The sequence below is a fragment of the Halichoerus grypus genome, chromosome 9, assembly GCF_964656455.1.
Source record: "Halichoerus grypus chromosome 9, mHalGry1.hap1.1, whole genome shotgun sequence".
In the NCBI taxonomy this organism is placed as follows: Eukaryota; Metazoa; Chordata; class Mammalia; order Carnivora; family Phocidae; genus Halichoerus; species Halichoerus grypus.
In genome coordinates, this window is record NC_135720.1 from 32593799 (window position 1) to 32607003 (window position 13205).

Genomic DNA, 13205 nt, shown 5'->3' on the forward strand with positions numbered 1-13205 from the left:
TGATAAGATAAAATGAGTATATTAGATTAGACGATTTCATAGCACTCTGACTGGTACCTCTACGTGCCAGTCTAGATGCTGGGAACATAGCAGTGAAAAAAGAAAGATCCCAGCCCTTGTGGGGCTTTCATTTTAGTGGGAGGGCTTGCGTTCCACTGCAGGAGTTTCCATTTTTTAGTGGATGATGGAGTTTAAAGGCTTATCCACATTTGAAACTCTTGAGAGTCACAGGCATGATAATTATGGTGAATGGATGTGCTATAATCATGTTTTCTTGATGGTGGTAATTTGTTCAAGAAACCATTATGTCAACAAAGAAGGTAGTGTTTAGGTTTGAGCTTTGTTGATCTCTTGAAACTATTTTAAGAATGTACTTATTTACATATAATTATATCTGCCCTTATTTTTGAGTATTTACAAAATACAATTTTATACAATTAGCCAGTTCTATTGTTTCTTGTTTTTTTAAAAATTTTTATTTAGAATCCAGTTAACATACAGTGCAGTACTGGTTTCAGGAGTAGAATTCAGTGATTCACCACTTGCATACAACACCCAGTGCTCATCGCAGCAAGTGCCCTCTTTAATATCTTTCACCCATGTACCCATCTCCCACCCACCTCCTTCCTGCTTTTTTATCTTGTAACTTGTATTTGGATGGACGCTACTGATCAGCTCTGAGGTTCTTACAACTTAAAAATGTGAATACAGTAGTGATTGAGAAAGACTACTTTGTGAGGCATAAAGGTGTGGTTTATATCTGTGCTCCTTGTCTCTGTGTTAGCACCTTGTCTTTAATTTCTGTCCATCAGCTCAGTTGTGAATGGCCAAGTAATAACATTCAAACATGATTTTTCTTTGTGATGAGAACTCATGTGTAAATTTCTTATTGGGGGAGGGCCAGCCCTAATTATAGTGAATCACAGTAGATTCACATTCTGTAGTCATTTTCACAAACTGGTATGGATTTTCTTTGAGGACTACGCCGAGAGCCCTGGTTGATTCAATCTTTCCAACATTATTAAATACAGGTGAAAACACGTGTACACGGCTGTGTGGACTTCCATTCAGTGGCCTTGGACAAGTCATTTAACTTTTACTCTCTGTTTGTTACGTACAAAATGGGGATAATTCCTCCCCTGTAGGATGCTTTGAAGAGCAGAAATTAATGTGTATGATGTCTGACCCAGTAAGTGATAGCTCTTAAGATTAAAATACAAATATTAATGCTTCTAACATAATAGTGGAAACTTTAGTTTTATATTTCATTGCTTCTAAAATATTTTGAACAAAAATCAAAATACTTTACTTGATTGGTCTCAGATTATTTCTCATAGCCAGAGTAATTAGAGAGCTACCAATTATCTTGATTAGCTTGGACAAGGGTGGGACATTTTTATTTTAATTTTTACCAGGGCATTGGTTCAACTCTCAAAATGTAATTAGAGAGTATATACTAAAAATCAACTTTGGTCATTTCATGATTAATGTAAATAATCTCCACTTAAGTGGTACATGGAAAATGGGAAGGAAGAAGACTTTCTGTGCAATATGGGACCAGTTCAAGAACTCATGTAAAGCTCTTACTGGAATACATGGTTTTGAATTTTAAATACCTAATGGTGAAACAGACGCTAGAGAAAGCAGTATGGAGGTTCCTCAGAAAATTAAAAAAAAAAAAAATTAACTACCATATGATCCAGCAATTCCTTTTCTGGGTATTTATCAGAAGAAAATGAAAGCACGCTAACTCAAAAAGGTATATGCACCCCACGTTCACTGTAGCATTATTTACAATAGCCAACATGTGGAAACAACCTTAAGTTTCCATTGATGGATGAATGGATAAAGAAATTGTGACACACACACACACAAATATTACTCATTCATAAACAAGAATGGAATCTTGCCATTTACAATGGCATGGATGGACCTGGAGAGCATTATGCTAAGTGAAATGTCAGAGAAAGACCCCTTAAGATCTCTCTTATATGTGGAATTTAGACAACAACAAAATCAAGCTGATAAAGAGAACGACTGGTTCTCTTATTAAAATTAATTAATTTTAAATAAATTGAGGGTAAAAAACAACTTAGGCTTATGAATAATAACTTCATTCTGTTTACCTGAATTTTCATTTCAAATTTTTGGCGAAGCAAGCTCAGTAATATTAGCTTTATAATGATTTAACAAATCATGCCTCTTGTCTTCCTAAGTGAAGGCGATGCCTTAATATTTTGCACATTTTAGTTTATGTTGAACTAATATTTTCTACAAAAACTACATAAAAAATATAGTTTAATATTGCTCAAATCGCCAGTTTTTGATCTTCAGGAATATCGATGATAAAATTTTTCCACAATATAACAGGCCGAAACCTATGTAGCCCACCTAGCTTTATTTATGGGGTTTACGTCCCAGTTTGACAAAATACGGTGTTTATGTTTGGTGATCTGATGTCAACACAGTAGAAGTTAAACATGTTCCTAATAGACCTACACTTAATACTTTTATACTTTATAGAGATAGTGAATTGATATGTGCAAACATTCAAACATGGATAGAATTAAAAATAAATGCCTAAGAATGAGAAGTGAGATTGGCCTGTAAATGTTCTAGTTACCTAAAGTTTCCTCCTTTGTAGCATTGCCCTCAGGGACATCATTTCCATTCAGCTCCTGGTCTCACTGTATATTCCTCCTCTCCCTCATGCCTTTTCTTCTGCCTGACCCTGAAATGTTGGGTGGGGATAAAGTTCTTCTCAGGCCCCTCTAAACTCAAACTACCCTTCTTCTCTAGGCAGCGTCCGTATCATTGCTGCTTTTAACTGTCCCCCATGTGATGACACCTCGCAAATCTGCATCTCCCGTGCATATCTGATCTCTGTTCAAGACCCGTGTGTCAAGTGGTCAACTTGACAAACCGGTCAGTCGCAGTCAATTCAAAACCAAGTTTGTCTCCATCAGACCCTTTTTCGCTTGTGTTCCTTATTTCAATGGGTGGTTCGACCATCACCACAGTCTCCCGTGACCTGAGACTTTTCCTCCCATGACCTGAGCCCTTCCCTCTGTTTGACTTGCTGCATTCATTGTGGACACCATGTCATGTCGTCTACCTCTTTACCACTGGATTCATTTCTTCTTCTTCGCCTCGCTGCTCCTGCCAAAGTGCAGACCATCATCTTCTCATGTGTGGGTTATTGGGACAGTCTTCTGGATGTCTTTCTCTTTCAGTCTCTTCTCTCATCCTGTACTTTCCAGCCAGGTTGGGCTATCCAAAATGTGGTTCTGATTACATTACTCCTCTCTCTCTGTAAAATGCTTGTATGACTTCTTACTGCTTTAAATCAACCTCAAGACCTTTCTTAGCATGATACACAAAACCTTTTATGTCCTAGCTTCTGCCTCTTTGTCATTGCTATTTGATCTTCCTCCTTCCTTCCTGTCCCCATAGCAAGCTCCCACTTCACTCGTACAGTGGATTATTGTGCAGTACTTGTGGTTTCCTGTGGGAGGAATATTCTCATGTTGCTACACTTCCCTGTGCTTGGCACATGCCTCCTATCCTGACTCCTTTGACTGAAGGCTCTTCATTTTAAAGCAATTCAGATGTCCACTTTTGCAGAAAGGCTTACCTCTTCTCTGAATCTGGGTTAAGTATCTGTCTTGCACCTTTTAAGCAATGTGCTCTCGACTTAGTTGTATACCACCTTTAGCTTCTCAAAGGCAGTCTTTTATTCATGTGCCCAGTACCTGGCACGTTGTAGGGGCCCATTAAATATAGGCAGGCTGACTGAATGTTTTCATGCTCACATATTGGAAATGAATAACAGTTTTTTAAAGACTTCGAGAGAGAGCGCATGCATGAGCAGGGGGAGGAGCAGAGAGAGAGGGACAACCAGACTCCCCACTGAGTGCAGAGCCTGATGGGGCTCCATCTCACGACCCTGAGATCATGACCTGAGCCGAAATCAAGAGTCAGATGCTTAAAACCCACTGAGCCACCCAGGCGCCCTGTGAATAGCATTTTTTAAGTTATTTTTTATTATTGAATTCTCACCCTTTTAAAGTTTATAATTCAATGGTTTTCAGTGTATTCACAGGGTTGTACAACCATTACCACTGTCTAGTTCCAGAACATTTTCATCACCCCCAAAGGAAACCCTGTACCTATTAGCAATTGCTCCCTATTTTCTCCATCTTCCAGCCCTTTGCAACCACTAATCTACTTTGTCTCTGTGGATTTGCTTATTCTGGAAATTTCATATGCGTGGAATCATTCATTCAGCATGTGACCTTTTGTATTTTTTTTTTAAGATTTTATTTGTCATAGAGAGAGCGCGAGCATAAGCAGGGGGAGCGGCAGACAGAGGGAGAAGCAGGCTCCCCGCTGAGCAATGATCCTGATGTGGGACTCGATCCCAGGACCCTGGGATCATGACCTGAGCCAAAGGCAGCCACTTAACCGACTGAGCCACCCAGGCATCCCAGACCTTTTGTATTTTTTCACTTAGAATAGTATTTTCAAGGTTTGTGTGTGGCAGCATATATTGTACTTCAGTCCTTTTTACGACTTAATATTATGGACACACAGTTAATATGGACACACCCGTTTTGTTTATCCATTCATCAGTTTAGGTAGGAATTGGGGTTGTTTCTATTTTTTGACTGGTATGAATAAGGCTGTAATGAACATTTGTTTGCAAGTTATGCTGGGAACATATGTTTTCATTTCTCTTGGGTGTATACGTAGGAGTGGAATTGCTAGGTCCTATGCTAACTATTTGAGAAACTTTTCCAAAGTGGCTGTACCACCTTACATTCTTGCCATCAAGGTTGAGACTTCTGTATTTTCCCCATCCTCATCAGTACTTGTTACTGTCTCTCTCTCTCTCTTTTTTTTTTTTTTTTAAAGATTTTATTTATTTATTCATAAGAAACAGAGGCAGAGGGAGAAGCAGGCTCCCTGCTGAGCAGGGAGCCCTATGTGGGACTTGATCCCAGGATCCTGGGATCATGACCTGAGCCGAAGGCAGACACTTAATCATCTGAGCCACCCAGGTGCCCACTGTCTGTCTCTTTGATGATAGTCTTCCTTTAGTGGATATAAAGTGGTATCTCATGGTGGTTTGGGTTTGTATCTTCCTAATGACTGATGATGATGAGCGTTGTTTCAAGTGCTTATTGCACGTTTGTATATTTTTTTTGGAGAAATGTCTACTCAAAATTCTTTGCACAATAAAATTTTTTTTTTGTCTTTTGATGAGTTATAGGAGTTCTTGATATATTCTAAATACTAGACTTTCATCAGATACATGATTTGCAAAAGATGGTGAAGAATATTTTAACAAGTTTAATACTGATACATGCTACAACATGGATGAACCTTGAAAGCATTATGCTCAGTGAAAATGCCAAATGTTGCATAATTCCGTCTATTTGAAATGTCTAGAATAGGCAAATCCATATGGATTGAAAGTAATTGCCAGGAGCTGGTGGAGGGGAGAATGGAGAATAACTATTAATGGATTACAAAATTTCTTTTGGGGATGATGAAAATGTTCTAGAATTAGATAGTGGTGATGGTTGCACAATCTTGTGAGCAGACTCAAAACCATTAACTATGCAATTTAAATGGGTGAAGTTATGGTTTGTGAATTATATCTCGATAAAGATTTAAAAAAGAACAAGGGTACGTTATGTTTTGAAATATTCAAGATTTGTACCACTTTTGAAGATAGGTGGAAAATTTGTTACTGGCCAGGGTGCCAGGCCTTTTATCATTGTCAAGAGAAGAGAGATTGTACTCTCTCTGCTCTTCTTGTCTATTTTTTTTTTTTTTTTAATGTCAGTGGGGGAGCTATACTTTAAAAAGTACCTCTTTGCTTATGTGAAATTGAGACAACCATTTACTTTCAGATTTATTTATTTTTTAAAGATTTATTTTAGAGAGAGTGTGGGCAGGGGGGAGGGGCAGAGGGAAAGAGAGAGAATCCTCAAGCAGACTCCCCTCTGAGCACAGAGCCCACTGTGGGGCTCAGTCCCAGGACCCTGAGATCATGACCTGAGCCGAAGTCAAGAGTCAGCTGCTTAACCGACTGGGCTACTTTCAGATTTAATTTCAGTTTTTTTTCATTAGTTGTGATAGGATCACTTATTAGATGCACTTTTTCGCTACCCCTATAAATGTCTTCATTTGGTTCAGATTAGGGACCCTGAGGTACTTACCTTAAAATCACATCTACAAGGAAAACCATGTTTGAGGTTGAGTGGGATGGAGGGTTAGATTTTTTATTATAGTTTGAGTAGTCTCAGAAGACTAACTGCTGCATTGAAATAATGTTGGTATATTATGGGATTTAAATTGAAAAAAAAAAAAAAACCTTTTCTCCCCCAGATTTAATTTTCTCACCATTAAGCACTCCACATTTAGGATTCATCTTTATAATACCTGACTTTTTTTTTTTATACCTCAGATTTTTGTAGAATTTGATTTCCCTACGTGAAATTGCAGTGAAATGTGTCTCTGTACTTTCTAACATAGTCAATCAACTTTTTGTATTATAGAATAAAGGATCCTAAGTAGAGAGAAAAGTAACTTTCCTTAAAAAAATGGGAGTTTTGCGGGGAAAATTACTTATGGCCAGATGAAACGTAATAAATGTAATCTCTCTAAGCTGTTAACGGTTTCAAGCTCTACCAGTACAGAATCAGTTAGTTCTATTGTGATGGCACTTCTGGTTCTTTGATTCTGATGGAGAATTCTAAGAGTAGCAATCTCCATTTTGTCTTGTGCTTATGAGCTTTCCTTCTCTACACATTTTCTCCCTATCATCTCTCTGCAATTTCCCTTCCTACCCTTCCTCATCCCCTGTTCCTTACCTCCAAACTAAAACTGAGAGAGTTTGTAAGATAACATTTTGTGATTTTTTTGTTTGTTTTGTTTACAGCATAAGCTGTAACCATGACCACGGAAGTAGGCTCCGCATCTGAAGTGAAGAAGGAATCTGAGCCATTAGGAGCAGATGCCACCAAGGAGAAACCTAAAGAAGTAGCAGAAAATCAGCAGAATCAGTCCTCCGATCCAGAGGAGGAAAAAGGTTCCCAGTCATCTCCTACAGCTGAAAGCCAAAGTAGTCCACGCCGCCAGAAGAGAGAGAAGGATCCATCTGAGAGCAGGGGCATTTCTCGATTTATACCCCCGTGGCTTAAGAAACAGAAGTCCTATACCTTAGTAGCAGCTAAAGACGGAGGAGATAAAAAAGAGCCCGCCCAAGCTGTTGTGGAAGAGATTTTAGATCAAGAGCAATCTCTTCCTGAAGGAGAAAGGCAGGCCGAGGGCGATGCCGAAGAAACCGCTCAGGGAAAAGAGCAGGAGATGAAAGTTGATGTCAAGGAAGAGAAGCCCTCCGTGAGCCGTCCTGAGGCACAGGTATGTTTGAGAAGGAATTGTCTGGAAATGAAAGCTTGGTGTTTGAAACACATACCAAAAAGGAGTTGTTTCTTTGGAATCCTGTCCAGATTTCTTGTATTCAGATACTATTTTGGCTTACTGTGTCTGGAATATGGGGCCTGGGGTAGTCTGCCACAGCCTTCTCGTTACTCCTTTTTTAAATCTTTGTCAAAATAATAAGGCCAAAAAATTAACTATGCAAACCATAAAAAAAAATTCATGTCTCTTCCTTTTAAGGTTAAACAGATACTCTACGAATCCTACCACCTCTCCTTTTTAAATAGTATGGATTTTTATACCTTTGATTTGATGTAAGTGTTCAGTGAGTAGGAAGAAGTAGATTTGTAGGTATGAACATTTTGGTTGCTTAATGAAGCCTAGGTTTTGCCATGGTGTGAAATTATAATTGGAAATTTTATTATTTAAAATGATATTTAAATTTTAGTTGCCAGGATGTAGTTTCTTTTACTCATGTGATGCTGAAATTACCAAATTGGCAAAATGAGAAAATGGGCGGTGGATTGGGGGAAGGGCAATACAGGGACATACCCTTTTCGGCAAAATCTTGAAGTCTTTAAAAATCTTAGGCTGACAGTGTTTATAACAATCACGATTCTTACTAAAGATTTTCCTTTGAATACTTGGTCTTCTGCAGATTGGTTAACTTTAGTATGAACTTCCTTTTTTCTGTTAACAGCCCGCTGAAGGGGTAAGTAAGGAGAGAGAAGAGAAGGCGAAGGAAATGAAGGAAGACAAGTCAGAAGAAGTAGCAAAGAGGGAGACCAAGGAAGTGCAGACCAATGAGCTAAAGGCAGAGAAGGCCTTCCAGAAAGCCAGCAAGAAGACCAAAACGGTCCAGTGCAAAGTGATGCTCCTAGACGGCACTGAGTACAGCTGTGACCTGGAGGTGAGACAGGGCGCCGCTGGAGAGCGGTCCTGATGCATAGAATGTGAGCGGAAGTCGAGGCTGCCCTCCCTGGTGGGGTGGCACAGTGTGTATATTGTTGTGTCCCTATAAGCTAGCCTGTCAGTTTTGCTTTAAAAAACAAGAAAACCTGGAAGTGGGTCATTTCTATTACAGACAGTATTTCCTGACCCTTGAGGGGGGGTGGCAGGGAAGGGGGCGCTTGGCTAGTTTGCCCTGGTTGTGTGGATTGGCAGGTGTTTGTTCTGAATGGGCATTAAATAGTTGAACTATTACCCTTGTCTGTAAGGGATTCACTTGAGGAGAACCAGTAGTGCTAGGTTGATTATTCCAAGAGCCAGGCTAATTTCAGCACTTTAACCCTACCTAAGTGGTTTTTTTTTTTTAATCCTGAGTCAGATACTGACTTAAAATCAAGCTCATTTTTTTAGTTTCATTTAATTAAAAAACACTTATGATTTACAAGGCATATAATTCATTAGTGTGGATGTGACCAAAACCAATATAATTTTTTAAAACATCTCGTGCCTTATAATTTTGTCAGTCAGAAGAGCTTGTTGCTTTTCATAGCTAAGTTACTTTATTTACAAGAACATATGCTAGTAGTTGATGTTCACTGAAGAACTGTGTCAGCTACTTCGGATGGATGATTTCACATAACACTTGTGAGACTCTGTATGAGGTAGGTATTTAGGTATGATTGTGGGTATTCCCATTGTTACAGTGGGCAATGTGAGGCTTAGAGAGTTTACATAACTTGCCCAGACTTTCCCAGCTAGCTAGTGGGTGAGCCAGAATTCCAGACCTGGTAGGTTGACTCCGGACGTCATGAACCTGACCACCAAACTACCCTGTTTCATTTGCTACACGTGGGACCTCTTTTGTTCACTTAAAATATGGTCTCTAAATAATAGTCTTTTTTGAGGGGAAGGGGGGTCTTCTCATCTATTTAAATATTAAAATTACTTTTTCCTGATTCCTTGCATTCTTGCTTATTAAAAATAGAAGTTATACTTTACAATGAAAGCATTCATTCAGCTTGGTGAAATAGACCTATCTAGTTGAACAGTAGTTTATTATATATTTAAACATGTATTAGAGTACAAGGTTGGAGGGTGCTAAGATGAATGACTCCTAGTCCTTGCCTTTATCTATTTTACTCGTTTTAGTTATAATTATTCTGATATTTCAGTTATTTCAAGAACAGGAGTGGAGAAAGAGGATTAAAAATCCTTAAAGCTCTGAGAGAGACAGGGAGGGGTGGGGGGGGGAGACCGACTGACACTATGTGTTTGGGGTTGGGGGCGACAGCAAGGAAAACAATGGAATGCTGGTCTGAACTTGACTCAGTTACACTTGACCACATGTCCCTTGTTTCTCCTACCTATCCTAGAAGTTAGGGTGTCTAGAATATGAGAACCAGCTTGATGATAACTTGACCTTGAGCCAGAAACCAACTTCATCTATAGAATATAAGATTGCTTAGATAATTCAGAAGGTCCCTGTTATCTCTGAATCTCTTTGTATCACCAAACCTCAAGATTTACCAGTGTGCTTTATGGTTTAAATCTATTTTTGTGGTCTTTTAAAGTCACGATGTATGTAAAAACTACAAAAATCTAGAAAATAATTGACAGTTGTATATTCACCATAAAAATTTTCATCAGATGTTCCCATGTTGCCATGTGTTTCAGATTTTTTTTTTTTAAAGAACTAAAACCTTGAAGACTTGGCTAAAGTCTCCTTTGCATCCCTCCTCTCTTGCTCTGTATGTCCCTTTTTACAGCATGTAAATCTACTTTGTTTAGCTACTGTCTAGCTTACTGTGAATAACTGAACCAGTTTCTCCATTCCTCTCCAGAGGCTCCATTTCTTTATGTAGTGTAACAATCAGTGCTTCAGTGAACATAATCATACACCTTGCCTTGTTTACTCGTGCAACAGTTTGTTCAGGGTAGACACTTCATAGTGGAATTTGGACGTTGATAGGATGCAGTTTTACTTCCTCAGATTTCCCCGACACTGCAAACTGATCCCCAAAGTGGTTGTGCCAATTTAAATTCCAGCGAATAACCACCAAGGTGAATTTTTCCACATTGTCTCTACTTATTCGTGATGATTTGGCATTCATTTTGTATTTTTTAATCTAGGGTTTTTGCATATCTTACCTTTAATTTTCTTCTATCCACTTTATGAGATTTCATGACCTACGTTATAAGCCTCATAAAGTTGCATCCCTTTTAATATTCTCTGGAAAATTTGGATAAGTGAGGGATTATCTGTTCTTTGGAGATCTGGTAGAACTTGCCTTTAAAACTATCTTGGTGTGGTGGAAAGAGGAGAGTTGGAGAGTAGGTTTTGTTGTTTTTGGTTTTTTTTGTTGTTTATTTTAAATCATTGATTCAATTTCCTTATAGTGTTTTTTCTTGAGTCAGTTTTAGTCATTCAAATTTTTGGTCGTAACTGTCCATTTCATCTAATTTGATAAGTCTGCTGGCATGAAGTTTTTCATAGCATTGTCGTCTTGTGCATTCAATTTTTATTCCATTTTTTATTTCTAGTGTTATTTGCCTTCCCCCCCAATCCATTCTTCCTACAGATTTACCATTTTAATTTTTTTTTTCAAAGAAACAACTTGGGTTTATTGTTTCTGTATTTTCTTTTCTACTTTGTAGAATTTTTTTTTCCCTTTTGCTCTTTATTCTTTCTTTGGGATTACCCTGCTGTTTTTCTAATTTCTTGAGTTGAATATTAAATATACAAGTGCTTGGCTCTAGTTTTCCCTTCAAGTATCTCTTGTTGAAAGCACAAATTTTGAACATAGGGCTTTTCATTGCCACTCAATTCTTAATATTTTTGCATCCCGTTATGGGTCTTTTTTTTCCTTTTATTTATTTTTTTAAAATTTAAATTCAATTAATTAACCTATAATGTATTATTAGTTTCAGATGTAGAGTTCAGTGATTCATCAGTCTTATATAATACCCAGTGCTTATTACATCACGTGACCTCCTTAATGTCATTTTTGACCACTAAAGTTTTTCTAAGTGTGTTTTTAGATTTCCGAAGTGTGTGTGTGTGTGAATATATGTGTGTATGTCTTGTGGGAAGAATCTTCAGATTCCCTGTTTTATTACAGTTTGGTCTGGTGTTCAGATCTGTCCTCTTGATCAGTCTTATTAATTATGTGGCTCATGTTGTTTATCTCTATTAATTGTTTAACTGCTTAGTTTATCAACTAATATGAGAGGTGTGTTGAGATCTCTCCCTATAATTATTGGTTTGATAATTTCTCTTCATATTTCTGTAAGATTATGCTTTATAAAATTTGAGGCTAGATTATTAGATGCCTACATGGACAAAATTTTTCCCTTTTTACCATCATATAGTACCTTAAAACTTATTTTGACATCGATATTACTGCTCTGGCTTTATTTTGGTTAGGATTTGCCTGGACTTTTTCAATTTCTTTGGTTTTAGACATTGTGCCCTTGTATTTTGAGGAGACATGTTTTTTAATCCCCTTTGAGAATTTAGTCTTTTTTTTTTTTTTAAGAATTTATTTGAGAGAGAGGGAGAGAGCACAAGCAGGGGGAGCAGTGGAGGGAGAGAGAGAGAAGCAGGTTCCCCACTGACCAGGGAACCCTATGAGTGGCTCAATCCCAGGATCCTGGGATCATGACCTGAGCCCAAGGCAGAAGCTTAACTGACTGAGCCACCCAGGCGCCCTGAGAGTTTAGTCTTTTAACTTGTGAGTTTAGGCTAGCTATTTTATATAACTGATATGTGGCCATATTCTACCATCTAATTTTGATTTGTCCTGGTATTTTTCTTTGTTTATTGTTACTCTTTCTAGGAATATTTAAGTGTTTGATAGACACAGTTGACTTAATAAATTCTGATATTAATCATTGTGCCTACCCACTTTTTTCCCATCTGTTTAGCACTCATTTATTAGATGTCAGATCTCATTTTGGAATGGTACAAAATAACATTCTTATCTGTATGACTATTCCCTCTTCTATGACTTTGCTACTCATGGGGAATGAAATTGTTGGGTTGCTTGGAGCAGAGTTGAGAAAGAATGCAAAGTTAAACGCAGCAGAGTTTGCAGTTAACCAAAGTTAAATTCACTGAGACTTAAATTGGTTGTAAAAGCATAGGAATCTTTATTTTTATGACTATATTAATGTACAGTTGTCTTTTCAGTTAAATGATTACTTAAAATATCATTAAAAATGAACTTTTGAGAATGATAAATTTGAAATTAGTGTGTAGCATGTATGTGTTGAGTAAACTTTTTTCTCCTTTTAAGTACAAAGAAAAAACGAAATGTTGAGTAGCCTTCAGTGATGTGATCCCACAGCAGATTTCAGGTACCAGCGTTTCACTAGAATTCTAAGCAGTGTGACTTTATATCTGACCATAAGCCATAATTCATCAGTGTCATAGTAGCTCTTCTAACAATGCACATGTTTTAAGTTGTATTTCCTATTTTGGTTGATTTTCTTTTATCCAGTGCTTCTTCCCATTTTGGTTCTCTGGTTGCTTGCTTAGTATCATTAGTATGAGTCTGATACGCATCAGACCTGCTGTTACTTCCTCTTCAGGAGCAGAGCGCAGAAGACAGCCATCACGTGGTTTGAGTGCTCTCGTGTTTCCCGTTCCAGCATTGACCTTAGACAGAGGGTGATGTGCTGATGCTGCTTATCTGTAGTTCCGCAGCTCTACACCGGAAATCAGTGTCTAAGGACTACTTGGGGAAGTATGTTGTGGGAAACCGTAGCTATTGATGAACTTGCAAGCGCTCAAGGAAGATGACCACAGT

The 13205-nt window shown here is 38.0% G+C and overlaps 1 protein-coding gene across 24 annotated transcripts in view; it reads left to right on the forward strand.

Moving 5' to 3' along the window:
- Nucleotides 1-13205, forward strand: part of EPB41L2 (erythrocyte membrane protein band 4.1 like 2) — a 209416-nt gene that overhangs the window by 91422 nt on the left and 104789 nt on the right. For all 24 annotated transcript variants that reach the window (XR_013441115.1, XM_078054720.1, XM_078054727.1 and 21 more), the window contains exons 2-3: nt 6950-7431; nt 8150-8359. Coding sequence is in view for 23 of the 24 variants with exons in the window: in XM_078054720.1 (XP_077910846.1) it covers nt 6964-7431; nt 8150-8359 (678 nt within the window). In the remaining variant the exon portion in view is untranslated. The remainder of the gene's footprint in view (nt 1-6949; nt 7432-8149; nt 8360-13205) is intronic.